Here is a 13899-nt window from a genome sequence, read left to right on the forward strand (position 1 = left end):
GTGAGTAACACTATTTATTTCCTGTTTCTGGAGGTGAGGGGCTTTTTAGTATCGTTAGGAGCCCATGATTTTCAAACATTTGATGTGTTTGCCTTCATCGCAGATGTTTATTATAATAAGCAGTTTTAAAGATTAGAAACATAGGGGCACCTGGGTGGCTCAGTCGGTTAAGTGTCCAACTTAGGCTCAAGTCATGATGTCGCGGTTCGTGAGTTCGAGCCCCGCGTTGGGCTCTGTGCTGACAGCTCAGAGCCTGGAGCCTGCTTGGGATTCTGTGTCTCCCTCTCTCTCTGCCCCTCCCCTGCTCACACTCTGTCTCTGTCTCAAAAATAAACATTAAAAAAAAGAATTTAAAAAAGAATATTAAAAAAAGATTAGAAACATAAAATACAATTAAGGTAAACAGGTCAAAGTGCCGGCTACGCCCAAACTTGAAGACCGGCAAACCCAGCCCCCTTGAGTTGGTCACCGTGTGGTGCTGTTTGCTGGCCAAGTCTGAGCGCACGCGTCGGGCGAGTAATGCCCCAAGACAGCACTCTGCCCCAGCCACTGACCCCAGACTGGCTTCCTTGTCCGGGGACGCTCTTTCCGTTCCACCGGGTGGGAGGGCCACGTCCTCCAGGACCCGCCAATCCAAGTTGCGTTCATTCCACTGATGGCCTAGAGGGATGCTTTTCCACCGCGCCTCCCCTCCTGTCCTCACCTGTGATGACGTCCAGATGACTCTTCTGGAAACGTATCCGGGAGCTCCAGGCCCAACTTTTCGTTAACAAACTACCGTACTGTCAGTCCTGCTGTATACACTTAGGTGTATATATAAATGCCTTTGATTTAAGACCAACGTGGGCTGCATATTAGGTTGTAAAAAGATACTTATTTGTAGATTCGAATAATTTCTCTAAAGTAGTAGAAAAAATGAACTAAATTTCAAATTAATGTTCCCATTAAATATTTTTGTTGAAATCTAATGAACTAAGATAACTCCTCGGGGTTCTCTTATATTGAAACAGGTCTAACATATGGACAAGGATAGAAACTAATGTAAGCAACAGCAAGGATCCACAGTGTAGCTTTATTTTTTTTTTTTTAAGTAACCTCCACCCCAACGTGGGGCTTGAACTCACAACCCTGAGACCAAGGGCCGCAGAGCCAGCCCGGCACCCCCTCCCCCATTTAGCTTTGTGAAACCCTCATGCTGTCAGCTTTGTCTCTGATCTTTGTAAAAACGAATCACTCATTATAAATAGAAAGGAGCCTCTGTCGCTCTCCTCCCTAGTCCTGCCCCTCCTGCCTCATGCACCCTGCGCGGTGTTTGAACCAAGACTCCGAGATTCTCTAAGCCCGTCACCAAGGATGTACAAGAATGGGCTGGCAGGTTTTTGCCATGCCTGGCGTCTCTGTGGCCAGCGTGGACATGGTCTTTCCAGAGCCGGCCTGGTGGGAGAAGAGTCGGCTTTCAGCAGAGGGAGCTCAGCGAGGCTATGGCCCCTTTGGAAATGTCTTTTTTAACCACAGTGTCTGCACCCGCAGCCCCTCTGAGCTCTGGGACGGGGAGGGGACAGGTGGCTGCATCTGCCCACAGGCCTGCGTTCCCCCCATGCTGACCGCGCGTCTCCGTGTCGTCCGAAGCGTCCTGCTCAGCCTGGCCTGTAGGTGCTGGTGCCTGTTGCTTCGCAGGTGCTCTGGGGACAGAGCCAGCTCCGTGGCCCCCAGCAGCCCTGTAGGTTTTAGGGTGCAGTTTTGTGGGACGTGAGGTTTTCCGGGAACACCACAGAATCAGACGAAGCAGATGTGCCGGCAGCTGAAATGCATTGCTTTGAATTCAGTTACCTTGTTATTTATAAGTGATCACTAAATAGGTACATTTTCAAAAGCCATGACAAGAATTCTCTTGATTTTATAGTTCTCTTTTGTTAAAGTTGGAAAACCACTCAACTCTACCTGTTGAAGAAGAAAACATAATTTTGTTGTTTTTAAAAACTGTATATTGTAGGTGAATATTGTAGGTATTTTCCATTTGAAAGACATTCTTCTTTGGGGCATCTGGGTGACTCAGTCGGTTGACCATCCAACTTCGGCTCAGGTCATCTCACAGTTAGTGGGTTCGAGCCCCACGTCAGGCTCTGTGCTGACAGCTCGGAGCCTGAAGCCTGTTCGGATTCTGTGTCTCCCTCTCTCTCTGCCCCTCCCCCGCTCAGGCTCTGTGTCTCTGTCTCATAAATAAATAAACATTAAAAAAAATAATAAACAAAAACAGTATATTGTATCCAGAACAAGGAGAATTAAGCCTCTTTACTAGGATGTAAAACTATGAATCAGGGATTTATGAAGTAAAAACAGAATTTCAGTTTCTCCCTTTTGCATCAGCTAAATGATCACACATACTGATTTTAGATTGAGATCCATTTGATCCTTGCACAAAGGCCAGGAGGGCTGGCCGCCAGACGGGGTCTGGAGACGCGTGCTGTTTGAACTGACCCCCCACTCTGTGCTGTCCTGCAGCTTGGTGTTTGGAAGCCAGCTGGACATCCACTCGGGCGGGATAGACTTAGCTTTCCCGCATCACGAGAACGAAATCGCCCAGTGTGAGGCCTTCCATCAGTGCAGGCAGTGGGGAAATTATTTTCTGCATTCTGGTAAGTCGTGACTTCAGGTTGACTGTGCTCTATTTCGGTGCTGTCGCTTCTGTCACAATTGGAAAGACATAGCTCGGTTCGCAGGGGAAGAACCTGTCCTCTCTCAAGGTGTTGGAGTTCAAGTCCGCCGGATGTGAACTTCCTTGGATGGGACTGGAGTTACGAGGGTGGGAGGGCTGACTAGTGCGTGCAGAATGTTCTCCATCGCCTGGGCAGCGCTGGCAGAGGCACTCTGCTGGCTGGCGCGCAAGGCCAGGCCTCACTCACGCAGGCGTCCGTGACTGTAAGCCCTGAGGCTGCTTGGCCCAAAGCGTGTCCACTGCCACGTTTTCCGGTGGACAACGACTGCCCCCACAGTCGCCGCCACGTCTGCCGCTGTGCCCTGGAACAGCCCTCGTGGGTCTCTGCCACCCCAAGCCCATTTCTGCACCTCCTTAGAGGAGCGTGCGGAGGAAATGCAGAAGCGGGGCCAGTGAGCTGTCTGGTACCCGCTCCGGAACAGAACCCGGCAGGGGCCAAACTGCATTTCTGCCGGCGGTGTGCACGCTGGCAACTCCCTGGAGGGGACAGGAGCCCCATGATGCTGCAGGGCCAGCCCGGTGGGCGCCTCAGAAGTGACCCCCGGAGCCCAGTGTAGCCCACAGTCAGGGGCCCACCCTTGGCTTCAGGAACCTCGGGAAATAGAGCCTCCCTTTGGCCTGGGGACTGGAGAGGAAGGCCCACGTCGAGTAAATGTGTGCAGAGCCTGTCGGGCAGGGAGCCTCCGCGGAATGAAGGGCTGTGTCCCACCCCGGGTCAGCTGTGTGGGGGCCTGACACCCCGTTCACACGTCATGGTCGTGCTCCTGGTCACTTAGTTTTCTCCTGCGCCCATCAGCGAATGTGGGCCCGGGGACCAGAGGGGACAGCAGGCCAGCGCCCCTCCTGCTTCTCTCCAGGAGTCACTAACGAGGCGTTTGGGGGCCACAGAAAAGCAGGTCCTGTTCACCCCTGGTTTGGGAACAGAAAAGGGTTTTCGTTGCTGCATTGTGACGACTGTGACAAACTATTAAGACAGCGGGCTCTCTGCCACTCTGCCGTCACCCTGTCCTGGAGAGACACTGGTGTCTCCTGATGCACAGGAGGGTTAACACCCCTCTTCTGAAGTAAGTGAATGGAAGATGAGTAGTCGGATGTATTTCATTTTCTAAATATTGTCAATTAAAAAAAATGGGGGGGGGGGCCTGGGTGGCCCCGTCGGTTGAACGCCCCGACTCTTGATTTTGGCTCAGCTCATGATCCCATGCTTCGTGGGATCGAGCCCCGAGTCGGGCTCTGCACTGAGTGCGGATCCTGTTTGGGATTCTCTCCTTCTCTGCCCCCCTCCCCCGCCACGCATGCTCCCTCTCTCTCAAAATAAACTTGAAAAGAAAAAAAAAATTTAGTTAAAAAAACTAATAAAAAAGTGTTTAAGTTTAGTTATAATCTCTACATCTGACAAGGGGCCCGAATTTGCCACTCTGAGAGCAAGTCACATGCCCTTCCAGCTGAGTCAGCCAGGTGCCCCTAAGAGAGTTTTAATTGTGTTTGGTATATATGTGTTCTATGATGTTATGTGTTTGAGGTCATAGTTGTTTGGAAGCTACACTTTTTAACCAGTTCTCAGAAAAACTGGCCTTGGGGCTCCCTTGTGCTCGGGCTCCTGTCAGAGAAGGCAGAAGCATCTTCTGCGGGAGAGGTGAGGCCCCCCACCTCCCGCGCCCCACTCCCCCCCGCCCCGGAAGGAAACCGTGTGAAAGCAGGGACTGAGAAGCTCCTGACGTGGGCTCTTGTCTCCCATCACACACACACACACACACTCACACACTCACACACTCACACTCACACAATCTCCCAGGCCCTTGAGAGGCCCGTGCCAGCAGACCGCAGCACACAATCGGATCATTCGCAGAGACCCGCGCTTTGGAACCTCTGAAAACCGGCACATATTGCCAGGCGCGGGGTCTGCAGAGCCCCGGGCTCTGTCCTTTCCTGGGGTGAGGGGTCTGCGGGACAGGGCGGGGCAGACCTGTCGACCTCGAGCAGGCGTGGCTGTGGGTTCCCTTTTCCTGGGGGGCCGAGCGTGGGCGAGTGTCTGGGGAGGGGGGGGGTGGGGCACGGGTGAGGGTCTGGGGGGGCACACTATCCACACAGATGCGGGCGTGTGCCTGCTGGGGATGCAGCGCAGCGTTGCGGGAAGTGGTGCCTGGCACTCCGACAGAACCAGCCCTCTCCTCCTCCTCCTCCCACCAGACTCGGCACAAATCACCGTTTTTTGTTTCAGGGCATTTGCACGTGAAAGGCAAAGAAGAAAAAATGTCCAAATCGCTGAAAAACTACATCACTGTTAAGGTAACCCTGCACCGCTGGCCTGTCTGGAAGGGCGACCCCAGGTCTTTGACCCCCGTGCTCCAGGTCCTTGTCCCGTGGCCCCGACAGGCTTCTCCTACCTCCCAGCTTAACGTGCGGTCTGGGGGTGGAGGCAGCCCTACTCTGCCACCCGGTGCCCTCTTGGGGCGGTGCCCTCCGCGTCCCCCTGCCCTCTCCGGGCGGCCTCCCCATGGATGCTGCCTAGCTCCTCCTGCGTGCTGGGACTCACGCCACCTTCTTGCCTGAGCCCCTTCCCGCACTCAACCCCGAGTCACACCTACCCCTTTTCCTTCCCACCACCAGCCTGCTGGCCTGTGGCTTTGGGGCTTCACTGCCTGTGGTTTTGAAAGCCACCTGTTGAGAAAAGCATCACTGCGCCGTGGGGATGAGGGGCGGGAGGGGGCGTCCACACGAGTGGAAAGCAAGTGAGCCAACGGGAGCGCTCCAAACACTTCGGTCTTCGTGTTTGGGGCTGTGAAGCCAAACACGGTTGTAATGGCAAATACTGAAGTGACAAGGACAGTTACCAGACCTTTGTCCCCTGAGTACCTGGCCCGGAGAGCTGTCCCCACCAGAGTTGCGTTACATACAGCCGGCCCCGTATCTGCGGTCTGACTCACCGGTGTCCAGAGGCAGTGACAGCCTCACGCTGCGCCACTGCCCTCCTGTCATCCCAGGGGACGCTTATTTTCTCACAAGAGGGGCGAGAACAGGACCAGAAGGTATGTCGACAGAGACAGAGGCCACGGGCACTTACATCACAGTATGTTGCCACAGCCGTCCTGTAGTTGATCTCGTGCTGTGCCTCAATTACAATGAAACGTCGTCACAGGCATGTTAGTATAGGGAAGACCAGTAAACACGGGGCTCGGTGCTATCACGTGTCCAGGCGTCCACGGGGCCTCAGAACGCAGCCCCCGTGGACGGGGCGGGCTGGAAGCCAGAGCGGGGGTCCTCCTCATAAAAGCGTCTTTATCGACTCCTCTTTAGCAGAAGTGTTCATTCTTAGACACGTTTTCCTGCAGAAAAGTTACACACTTACACGCTCACCACACAGGTTCAAGAGTTACCACTTTTCCTGCACCTAAGGGAGTGGTGGGCATGTGTGCACGTGTGTGCACGTATGCATGGTGTATGTGTGTCTCATCACCACTGTCGTTGAACTGTTCAACACCGCAGGCGTCACGACCCTTCCCCATCCCGCCCGCACTCCTGAGGACAAGAGTGACACGTCAGCAGTGGCTTCTCAATACCAGTTCCCCAGTCTGCGTTCTGACTTTTCCACGTGTCCAGTGTCCCTCAGAGCCTGGTGTTTTTAAAACCAAGACCCGGTGAAGCTTCGCGTGCTGCGTTTGCGGGCCGTGTCTTTCCAGGCTTCTCAGGGGAAATGCTCCGTGGTGGGAAGGCACGGAACGGAGTTCCCGTTGTAACCGTTCTGCGGGTACAGCGCGGTCGTGCTGACTGCCCTCACTGTCGGGCTGGACGGCTCTGCCGCTTCCTCCTCGTGCACAACCGACACTCTCCCCATTGAGCATCTCCCCGCCTGGCCCGGCCCCGGCATTCCGCATCCACTTTCTGTTCCCACGATGGGGGTGTTCCGTGGACCTCGCGCCAGCGCAGACAGCGCTCATCCCGTTGTGGCTGTTTCACTGGGCACCGCGTTCACATGTCACCATAGCGGGTGACCGGGGCTCCTCCCTCCTCACACGCAATTATATCCTCCTGTTGTTTGGTTGGGTGGGTTGTTTTGGCTTCTGATCGACAACAGCCTCTCCCTGTGGTGTTAACCTTTTTGAAGGGATGAGGCCAGTTTTGGTGAATGGCCCACGTTTTGCATGTCTGTGGTGTCCTGTATCATATGTCCTTTGCATATCTGTGGTTTCCTGTCTTTCCTCATAACTGGAAGCGAGGCCTCAGGCCTGATTCGGTTCAGGTTCAATCTTTCTGGTGGGAAACTTCCTCCGTGGTGCTGTGGGCTTCACGCAGCATCCCTCTGGGGCCACAGCGTCAGGCTGTCCTGCTGGTGACGCTGGGCTTGACTGCTCGGGTAAGGATGGCCACCAGTGGAGACTCTTTTTTCTGTATTTTTTTAGTATTTTTTAAATTAAAAAAAAAATGTTTTTGTTTATTTTTGAGACCGAGAGAGACAGAGCATGAGCAGGGGAGGGGCAGAGAGAGAGGGAGACACAGAATCCGAAGCAGGCTCCGGGCTCCGAGCTGTCAGCACAGAGCCTAATGCGGGGCTCAAACTCACAGACTGTGAGATCATGACCTGAGCTGAAGTCGGACGCTTAACCGACTGAGCCACCCAGGTGCCCTTTTTCTTTCTTTTTTAAAGTTTATTTATTTTGAGAGAAAGAGAACAGGGGAGGGGCAGAGAGAGAGGGCGACACAGAATCAGAAGCAGGCTCCAGGCTCCGAGCTGTCAGCACAGAGCCTGACATGGGGCTCAAACTCACAGACCGTGAGATCATGACCTGAGCCGAAGTCGGACGCTTCACTGACTGAGCCCCCAAGGCGCCCCGCTGACAGAGAGGTTCTTATTTGTCTTTCGTGAAGATGGAGAACCGGCGAGGTGATCTGCATGGGGCGTCCTCTTCCCAGACCACCTCCAGTCTGTGGTTTTCTCATGCTCTGGTGGCTTCACCCCATCGTGCGTGTCTCTGGTCCCTGCAAAGCACGCTATCTTGTGCTGTTGCCCCCGTCACACTCCCTGGCTGGCAGTCCTTTTCAGAGACGGGGGCTTGTCTGTTCTTTTTTTGGTACCACTAGGAGTTAAGCTTTTATTTTCACTCTGTGTATTATCAATTCAGCCTTCATTCTTTTTGTGCTGAAATTATTCCAGCTCTGGCCTGGGCAGGGGGGAGGGACGGGGAAGAGGCTCCTTCTTCCGGGGGAAATGCCCCGCGCATCCTGGCTTTTGGCCCCGTTTCCCATTGCATCCTGCCCCAGTGCTGCCACTCCCCCCAAGGAGCTCGCTGCCTTTGCGGGAAGATGGAATCTCGAGCCAAGATCTGGATGCTCGGTGTGTCTACCGCAAGAGTGACATTGTTTCCAGGCCTCTTCAGGGGACAGAGCTGGTGGAGATGAACCCATGTGCATGTAGTTGGTCCCTGGAGTTCATTGTGAACTATCCAGTCCCGTACTATAGGACTTTCTGGTTTTAGCTCTTTTCCCTCTTTATGAAAAATCTTGTTTCCTTCCTTACAACAGCACATCAACTTCATGCTTTCTCTTAAAATTGACATATTTAAAATGTTAATACCAATAGTCTTATTAATGGTAAAACTACTGAGTGAAGTTAAAGTTTCCTTGCAATTCTTGTTTTTAAGAACAGCTTTATTGAGATATAATTCACATATCAGAGGATTCACATTTTTTTTTCATTTTATTTATTTTAGAGAAAGCACACACAGGGGAAGAAGGACAGAGAGGTAGAGAGAACATCCCAAGCAGACTCTGTACTGTCAGCACGGAGCGCAACATGGGGCTTGAACTCACAAACCATGAGATCATGCCCTGAGCTGAAACCAAAAGTCAGACACTCAACTGACTGAGCCACCCCAGGATTCACCCTTTAAATTGTATTATTTGGTGGTTCTCAGTGTCTTCAGTGGCTGCACAAGTCTGTGTTCCCACCAACGGTGCACGAGGGTTCCTATTTCTTCTCCACGTCCTCACCAACACCTATCGTTTCTTGTGTTGTTGATTTTAGCCACTCTGACAGGTGTGAGGTGGTGTCTCATAGTGGTTTTGATTTGCATTTCCCTGATGATGAGTGATGAGCATCTTTTCAGGTGTCGGCCATCTGGATGTCTTCTCTGGAGAAGTGTCTGTTCATGTCTTTTGCCCATTTTTGAATCAGGTTGTCTTTTGCTCTTCATAGATTTTGGATACTCACCTCTTTATCAGATACACAGTTTGCAAATGTTTTCTCCCATTCCGTGGGCTGCCTTTCCGTTTTGTTGATGGTTTCCCTTGCTTGGTAATTGGATGCGGTTGCCTTTTCCTTCTGTTATTACCAGGAATTAGTCCCCAGAGACTGATTGCTGTAGAAAGACTACAGATTTCTACTCAAAGTACTATACTCTACAGGCGCCACCCCCCTAAGGGGGTAAAAATTCTGAATGGGAGGAAAACCCCTTTAAAATAAAATCGTAGGGGCACCTGGGTGGCTCAGTTGGTGGAGTGTCTGATTGTGGCTCAGGTCATGATCCCAGGGCTGGAGGATTGAGCCCCGCTCAGCGTGGAGCCCGCTTAAGACTCTTCCTCTGCTCCCTCCCCTGCTCATGTTCTCTCTCTCTCTCTCTCTCTCTAATACTAAATAAATAGTAAAGTAAAATAAAAATAAAATCCTACCATCCTAACATCTTAAAACCCTTTTTGGAGTGAAATAGAGAACATAGCTACCCAGAAATATACGAAAATGGAAGGGAGGCTGTCTTTGTTTAGAGACGTCAGAGAGCTTCATCAGACATAAAATGGCTGTATTACCACAGAGTCTTTAAATGTTTTTACTAAATGCACAAATACAAGCATAAAGTCAGCAGGGAAGGAAAGGTACCCAGTTCACAGAAAACACAGACGTGTGCAGAACAGGTGCATTCTGGGTGCGGCCGTATTGGGACCCAGGAGATGCACCGCTTTGCTCTGCTGCAGACCACTCCCCACGACTCCCACTGCACACACCCGACATCTGGCAACATCTTGGGAGGAGAACACAAGCAGCAGTAGCAACAACAAGGGACTGAAGTGAAGGGGGGCGGGGCGGCACGGGTCCCCTGACGCCAGCTCGCAAGGAAGCAGCTCACACCCGGCTGTAGAGCCGTGGAGCCTATGCCTTTGGGAAGGAATTCTCAAGAAATGGCCCCAAGCTGAGGGGACCCCGCGCGGGAAGTCTGCCCCCCCGGCCCCCGCTCTGCAGGTGCAGACCCAGATGGGCACTTGGGTCCACCGGGGCCGCACACGGGAGCTGTGACACCAGGGGCCTGTGCCTCAGCCGCCCTGCTCACACAGCCTCACAGACCGCAGTGGGGAAGGGACCCAGAAGTAAGACCTAAGTGGGGTGCAGCTTGGAGCCCGCAGCAGAGCAGGGATCTGGTGCCGTGTGGGCCGCTTGTCAGCTCTCCGCGCCTCGTGTCTTTGTCACCGTGGTGGGGCAGACGCTGTTGTGACGCAGTGCAGCTTAGCAGTTTGTGACGAAGTCGTGGGAGCCTTCCAGTAGGTTCTGCCATTGGCAGTGTAGCAAGTACTCAGCATGTAAGGGGCTACATCCACCCCCCACCCCCCCGCCACCACAAGGCCATGTCAGCCCCGGGCGTACTGTTATTGCTATGTGGGCCCCAGGAGGCCAGCGGTCATGTTAACCCAGGGGACAGGCTCTGCCACTGCCTCCAGGGAGCTGCCCACCGGTCCTCATGCAGGATCCCGGCCACCGCGTCCCCCCCAGCTGTGACATGTGGGTCCCTATGGCCAAGGGGAGGCCGGAAGCCACCGCTAGACGTGGAGCGGGAGAAGGGCTGAGAGAGTCTCCTTTTGCTCACACAGAGTCCACGACGCAGGGACATTTGACTCAAACCCCACGTTGTCAGAGGGTCCCGTTGGAGCCGGCCTGTCCTCAGGTCCACTGCTGGTCATTGGTGTGGGCCCCTGTGGGCTGGGTCTGAGTGTCCCAGGCAGGCCAAGCGGTGCCCAGTGGCCTGTCTTTGCATCCCTGCCCTGTGAGGTCGCCGAGTGCCTCTCACCAGCCACCACAGACAGGGTTTGGGGTTGTTTTAACAACTTCTACAACAGGTTCTTGGGGCATCTGGGTGGTTTGGTGAGTTAAGCATCTGACTTTGGCTCAGGTCATGATCTCACGGTTCATGAGTTCGAGCCTCGCGTTGGGTTCTGTGCTGACAGCTGGGAGCCTGGAACCTGCTTCGGATTCTGTTGTCTCCCTCTCTCTCTGCCCCTCCCCTGCTCCTGCATTCTCTCAAAAGTAAATGAACATTAAAAAAAAATTAAAAAGAATTTAAATGACAGGTTGTTAGTTTTCCTCAGTTTAACCAGGGGCAGGGTATCCTCTGAGAACACGAGCTGGGTGCCTGCCTCACTGCAGTGCGTCAGGGAACAGCCTGTGGGAGGGTGAGTTGGTCTCTGCCCTCAGTCTGACCCTGGTCCTGGCCTGTTTTGTTGTCCCAGGCGGCTTCCACTCCTGGGACCCCTGCCATCATGGGGCCTGGAGCTGTGCCCATCCTCTTGGGACCATGTCATGGCAAGGGGTTCCCAAGGTCAACATCGGTGTGGACTCCCTGCATCAGCGCAGAGCAGGGGGCCTTCCCCGCAGACGCAGTCTGAAGGGAAACGTGGGGAATGTGCAAATAGGGTGGAAACAAAACCAAGCTGTCCATAAAAACTCCAACGTCTTGGTAAGTGGGGTTGGCTCACACGGTCATAGTGCACGTTATAATTTCCGGGTTCTCCCTGATTTCTCTGCCAGGACTTCCTGAAGACGTTCTCCCCCGACGTCTTCCGGCTCTTCTGCATGCGAAGCAGCTACAGGTCAGGTGAGGCCGCGGCTAGGGGCCGAACCCAGTGGTTCGAAGGACCCACACTCAGGCTGGGGAGGAAGCACAGCCTTGTCAGTGTGGCTGCCCTCGTGCCTGTGGGTTTGGGTTCTGAGTGCAAGCCCAGCGCTCGGCCAGAAGATTCTAGAAGCTTGTGTCTTGGAGGCCGTGGGTTCTCCAGTCAGCCCCTGCCCTGCTCTGTGTGGGTCTGGATGGGGTCCCCCGGTGACCCCCTCCCAGGTGGAGAGTGCGTTCTTACTGTAAATGCTGAGTTTGAGGGCCTGTCCTGAAATACAAGCCCCGTGTCCCCACCACCGACTGATCCCCCAAGCAGTGGTTCGGGGCCCAGGATCTCCTGTCCGCAGGAATGAACCCCTTGGCCAGGCGTACTGGGGGTGGTTCTCCGTGTCTTCCAAGGAGGGGAGGCCCGGGGCGGGGCAGACCCTCGCAGTCCCAGGGGGCAGGGGGGCAGCGGTATCCGTGTCTGCTGCTTCACTTGTGGCTGCGAAGTGCAGTAGCTCCCCAGTTGACCGCACGTGTCCCCTCCGCAGCCGTGGACTACAGTGATGGCACCATGCTGGAGGCCAAGCACCTCCTCCTGGCGGCAGCCGCGTTCATCGAGGACGCCCGGGCCTACATGAAGGGGCAGCTGGTGTGCGGCCCCGTCGGGGAAGGCCTGCTGTGGGAGAGGTAGGTGCCCCCCATCCGCCCCAGGGTCCTGGGTGCTCGATGTAGGGCTGCCGAGAGGGCAGAGGCTTCTGGGGGCTGATGCGGCGCCTCAGGCGAGTGGTGGTCCTGCTGGGGAGGGACGAGGACGCCCTCAGAGGGCGGCTGTGCAGGGGTGGGTGACACCCATGCCCGGACAGGGCGCTCACTGGTGTGCTGGTGAGTGACGCACAGAGGTTCCAGGTGCCTCGCTCCATGGTTCGGTAGGGCTGGTGGGTGCGAGGCCGAGTGGAGGGGGGTGGCCTTGGTGGCTGAGCTCAGACCTGATCGGGGGTCGACCTGAGGGTCTGCATGAGTGTGTGTCCCCCTGCCCCCTGCTGTTGCACGCGGGTGTCTGTGGTCACAGGGCAGCCGAGGTAAGTATTAAGCGGGGGACGTGGGGGGACCCCCGACCCTCCACGTGGAAATCGCCTGGTTCTGCTGCTTTGTTAAGTGGTTAGATGTGTTCACAAGACCAGGGATTGACATCAGAGATGGAAAGGAGCTGGAAAGACCCAGGAAACTGGGGAAATGCTTGTCTGGTTAGGAGGAAAAGCAGCAAAGCCTGGAGCACTGGGACAGGTGGGGGGGGGCGGGGGGGTGGCACCATCAGCAAGACTCGGCAGCCATCTAGATGGCGGATACAAGGGACAGGTGGACACCCTCTTTGCCTTGGGCGCTCCTCACTACTGGGCCTGGTGGAGGGAGGGGGTAGAGGCCATTTGGCACTCTGGAGGCCGGGTTCTCCTTTGTGACAGAGAGCCCTAATTGTGGCCTGTTCCTTGTTGCCTGGTCACTCAGGCCAGGCTGGAGAGCAGCCACTGCCCCACCATCCAGGGCCGCAGGCCCACCAGAGGGGTGAGTGTCCAGGGGCTTTGCCGCCCCAGTTCAGGGCTGCTTATGATGCCGGAAAGGGTCCCGGGGCTCCACCTGCTTGGAAATCGGGGAGTTCGCAGGAAGTGGGGGGATGTCCAGTAATGGTGGACAACAGGGAGCCCATGTTGCAGACGAAGCTTCAGTGTATGAGGCAGCAGGCGTGCAGGAGAGGGGAGGGCCAAGGGACACCTGCACGTCCTTGCCATGGCTGCGGGGGGGGGGGAGGAGGTGGACTATCACGGAGACTGCACTGGCTGGCAGGGCTGTCACAGCAGAGGGACAGAGGTGGAGAGGCTGCAGCCAGGTGTGGGGAGCAGGACGCACTCAGAACCTGGGGGAGGTGGGGGCAGGCCCTAGGGGCCATTGGATCCCAGACGCTCTGACCAGCTGCCCATAGACAGGTGTGGTTCACGGGGTGGGGGCAGGGCACAAGCTGCTGTGGCCTGCTGGGACCGCGTGACCCTGAGGTGGCCCGTCGGGACCTGAGGCTGCCCTCCGAGGGAGGCCGGGCTCTCACCATGCAACCAGGTGCCCTGCCTGTAGGCTCCTGGGCAGGGGGGGTTGACCTCGTGCCGTCCTTCCCTCCAAGCCTGCCCAGGCCACTTCTGTGTAATGCGGGCCGAATGCGGCCTGGCCTCGCAGGAATGCTGCCTTTCCCACCACCGCATTCTTAAACCCTTACAAGCTGCCCACACGCATAGCAGGGGTTCAAACCTGGGTTTTAGGGGCTTTCTCCCTCTGAATTCT

At 55.2% G+C, this 13899-nt stretch overlaps 1 protein-coding gene across 3 annotated transcripts in view; it reads left to right on the plus strand.

Annotated features, from left to right (window-relative positions):
- Positions 1 to 13899, plus strand: part of CARS2 (cysteinyl-tRNA synthetase 2, mitochondrial) — a 44757-nt gene that overhangs the window by 27982 nt on the left and 2876 nt on the right. For all 3 annotated transcript variants that reach the window (XM_058742673.1, XM_058742681.1, XM_058742687.1), the window contains 4 exons: positions 2503 to 2636; positions 4938 to 5005; positions 11505 to 11571; positions 12123 to 12261. In XM_058742673.1, the coding sequence (XP_058598656.1) occupies positions 2503 to 2636; positions 4938 to 5005; positions 11505 to 11571; positions 12123 to 12261 (408 nt within the window). The remainder of the gene's footprint in view (positions 1 to 2502; positions 2637 to 4937; positions 5006 to 11504; positions 11572 to 12122; positions 12262 to 13899) is intronic.

Source organism: Neofelis nebulosa, chromosome 1 (genome assembly GCF_028018385.1).
Source record: "Neofelis nebulosa isolate mNeoNeb1 chromosome 1, mNeoNeb1.pri, whole genome shotgun sequence".
In the NCBI taxonomy this organism is placed as follows: domain Eukaryota; kingdom Metazoa; phylum Chordata; class Mammalia; order Carnivora; family Felidae; genus Neofelis; species Neofelis nebulosa.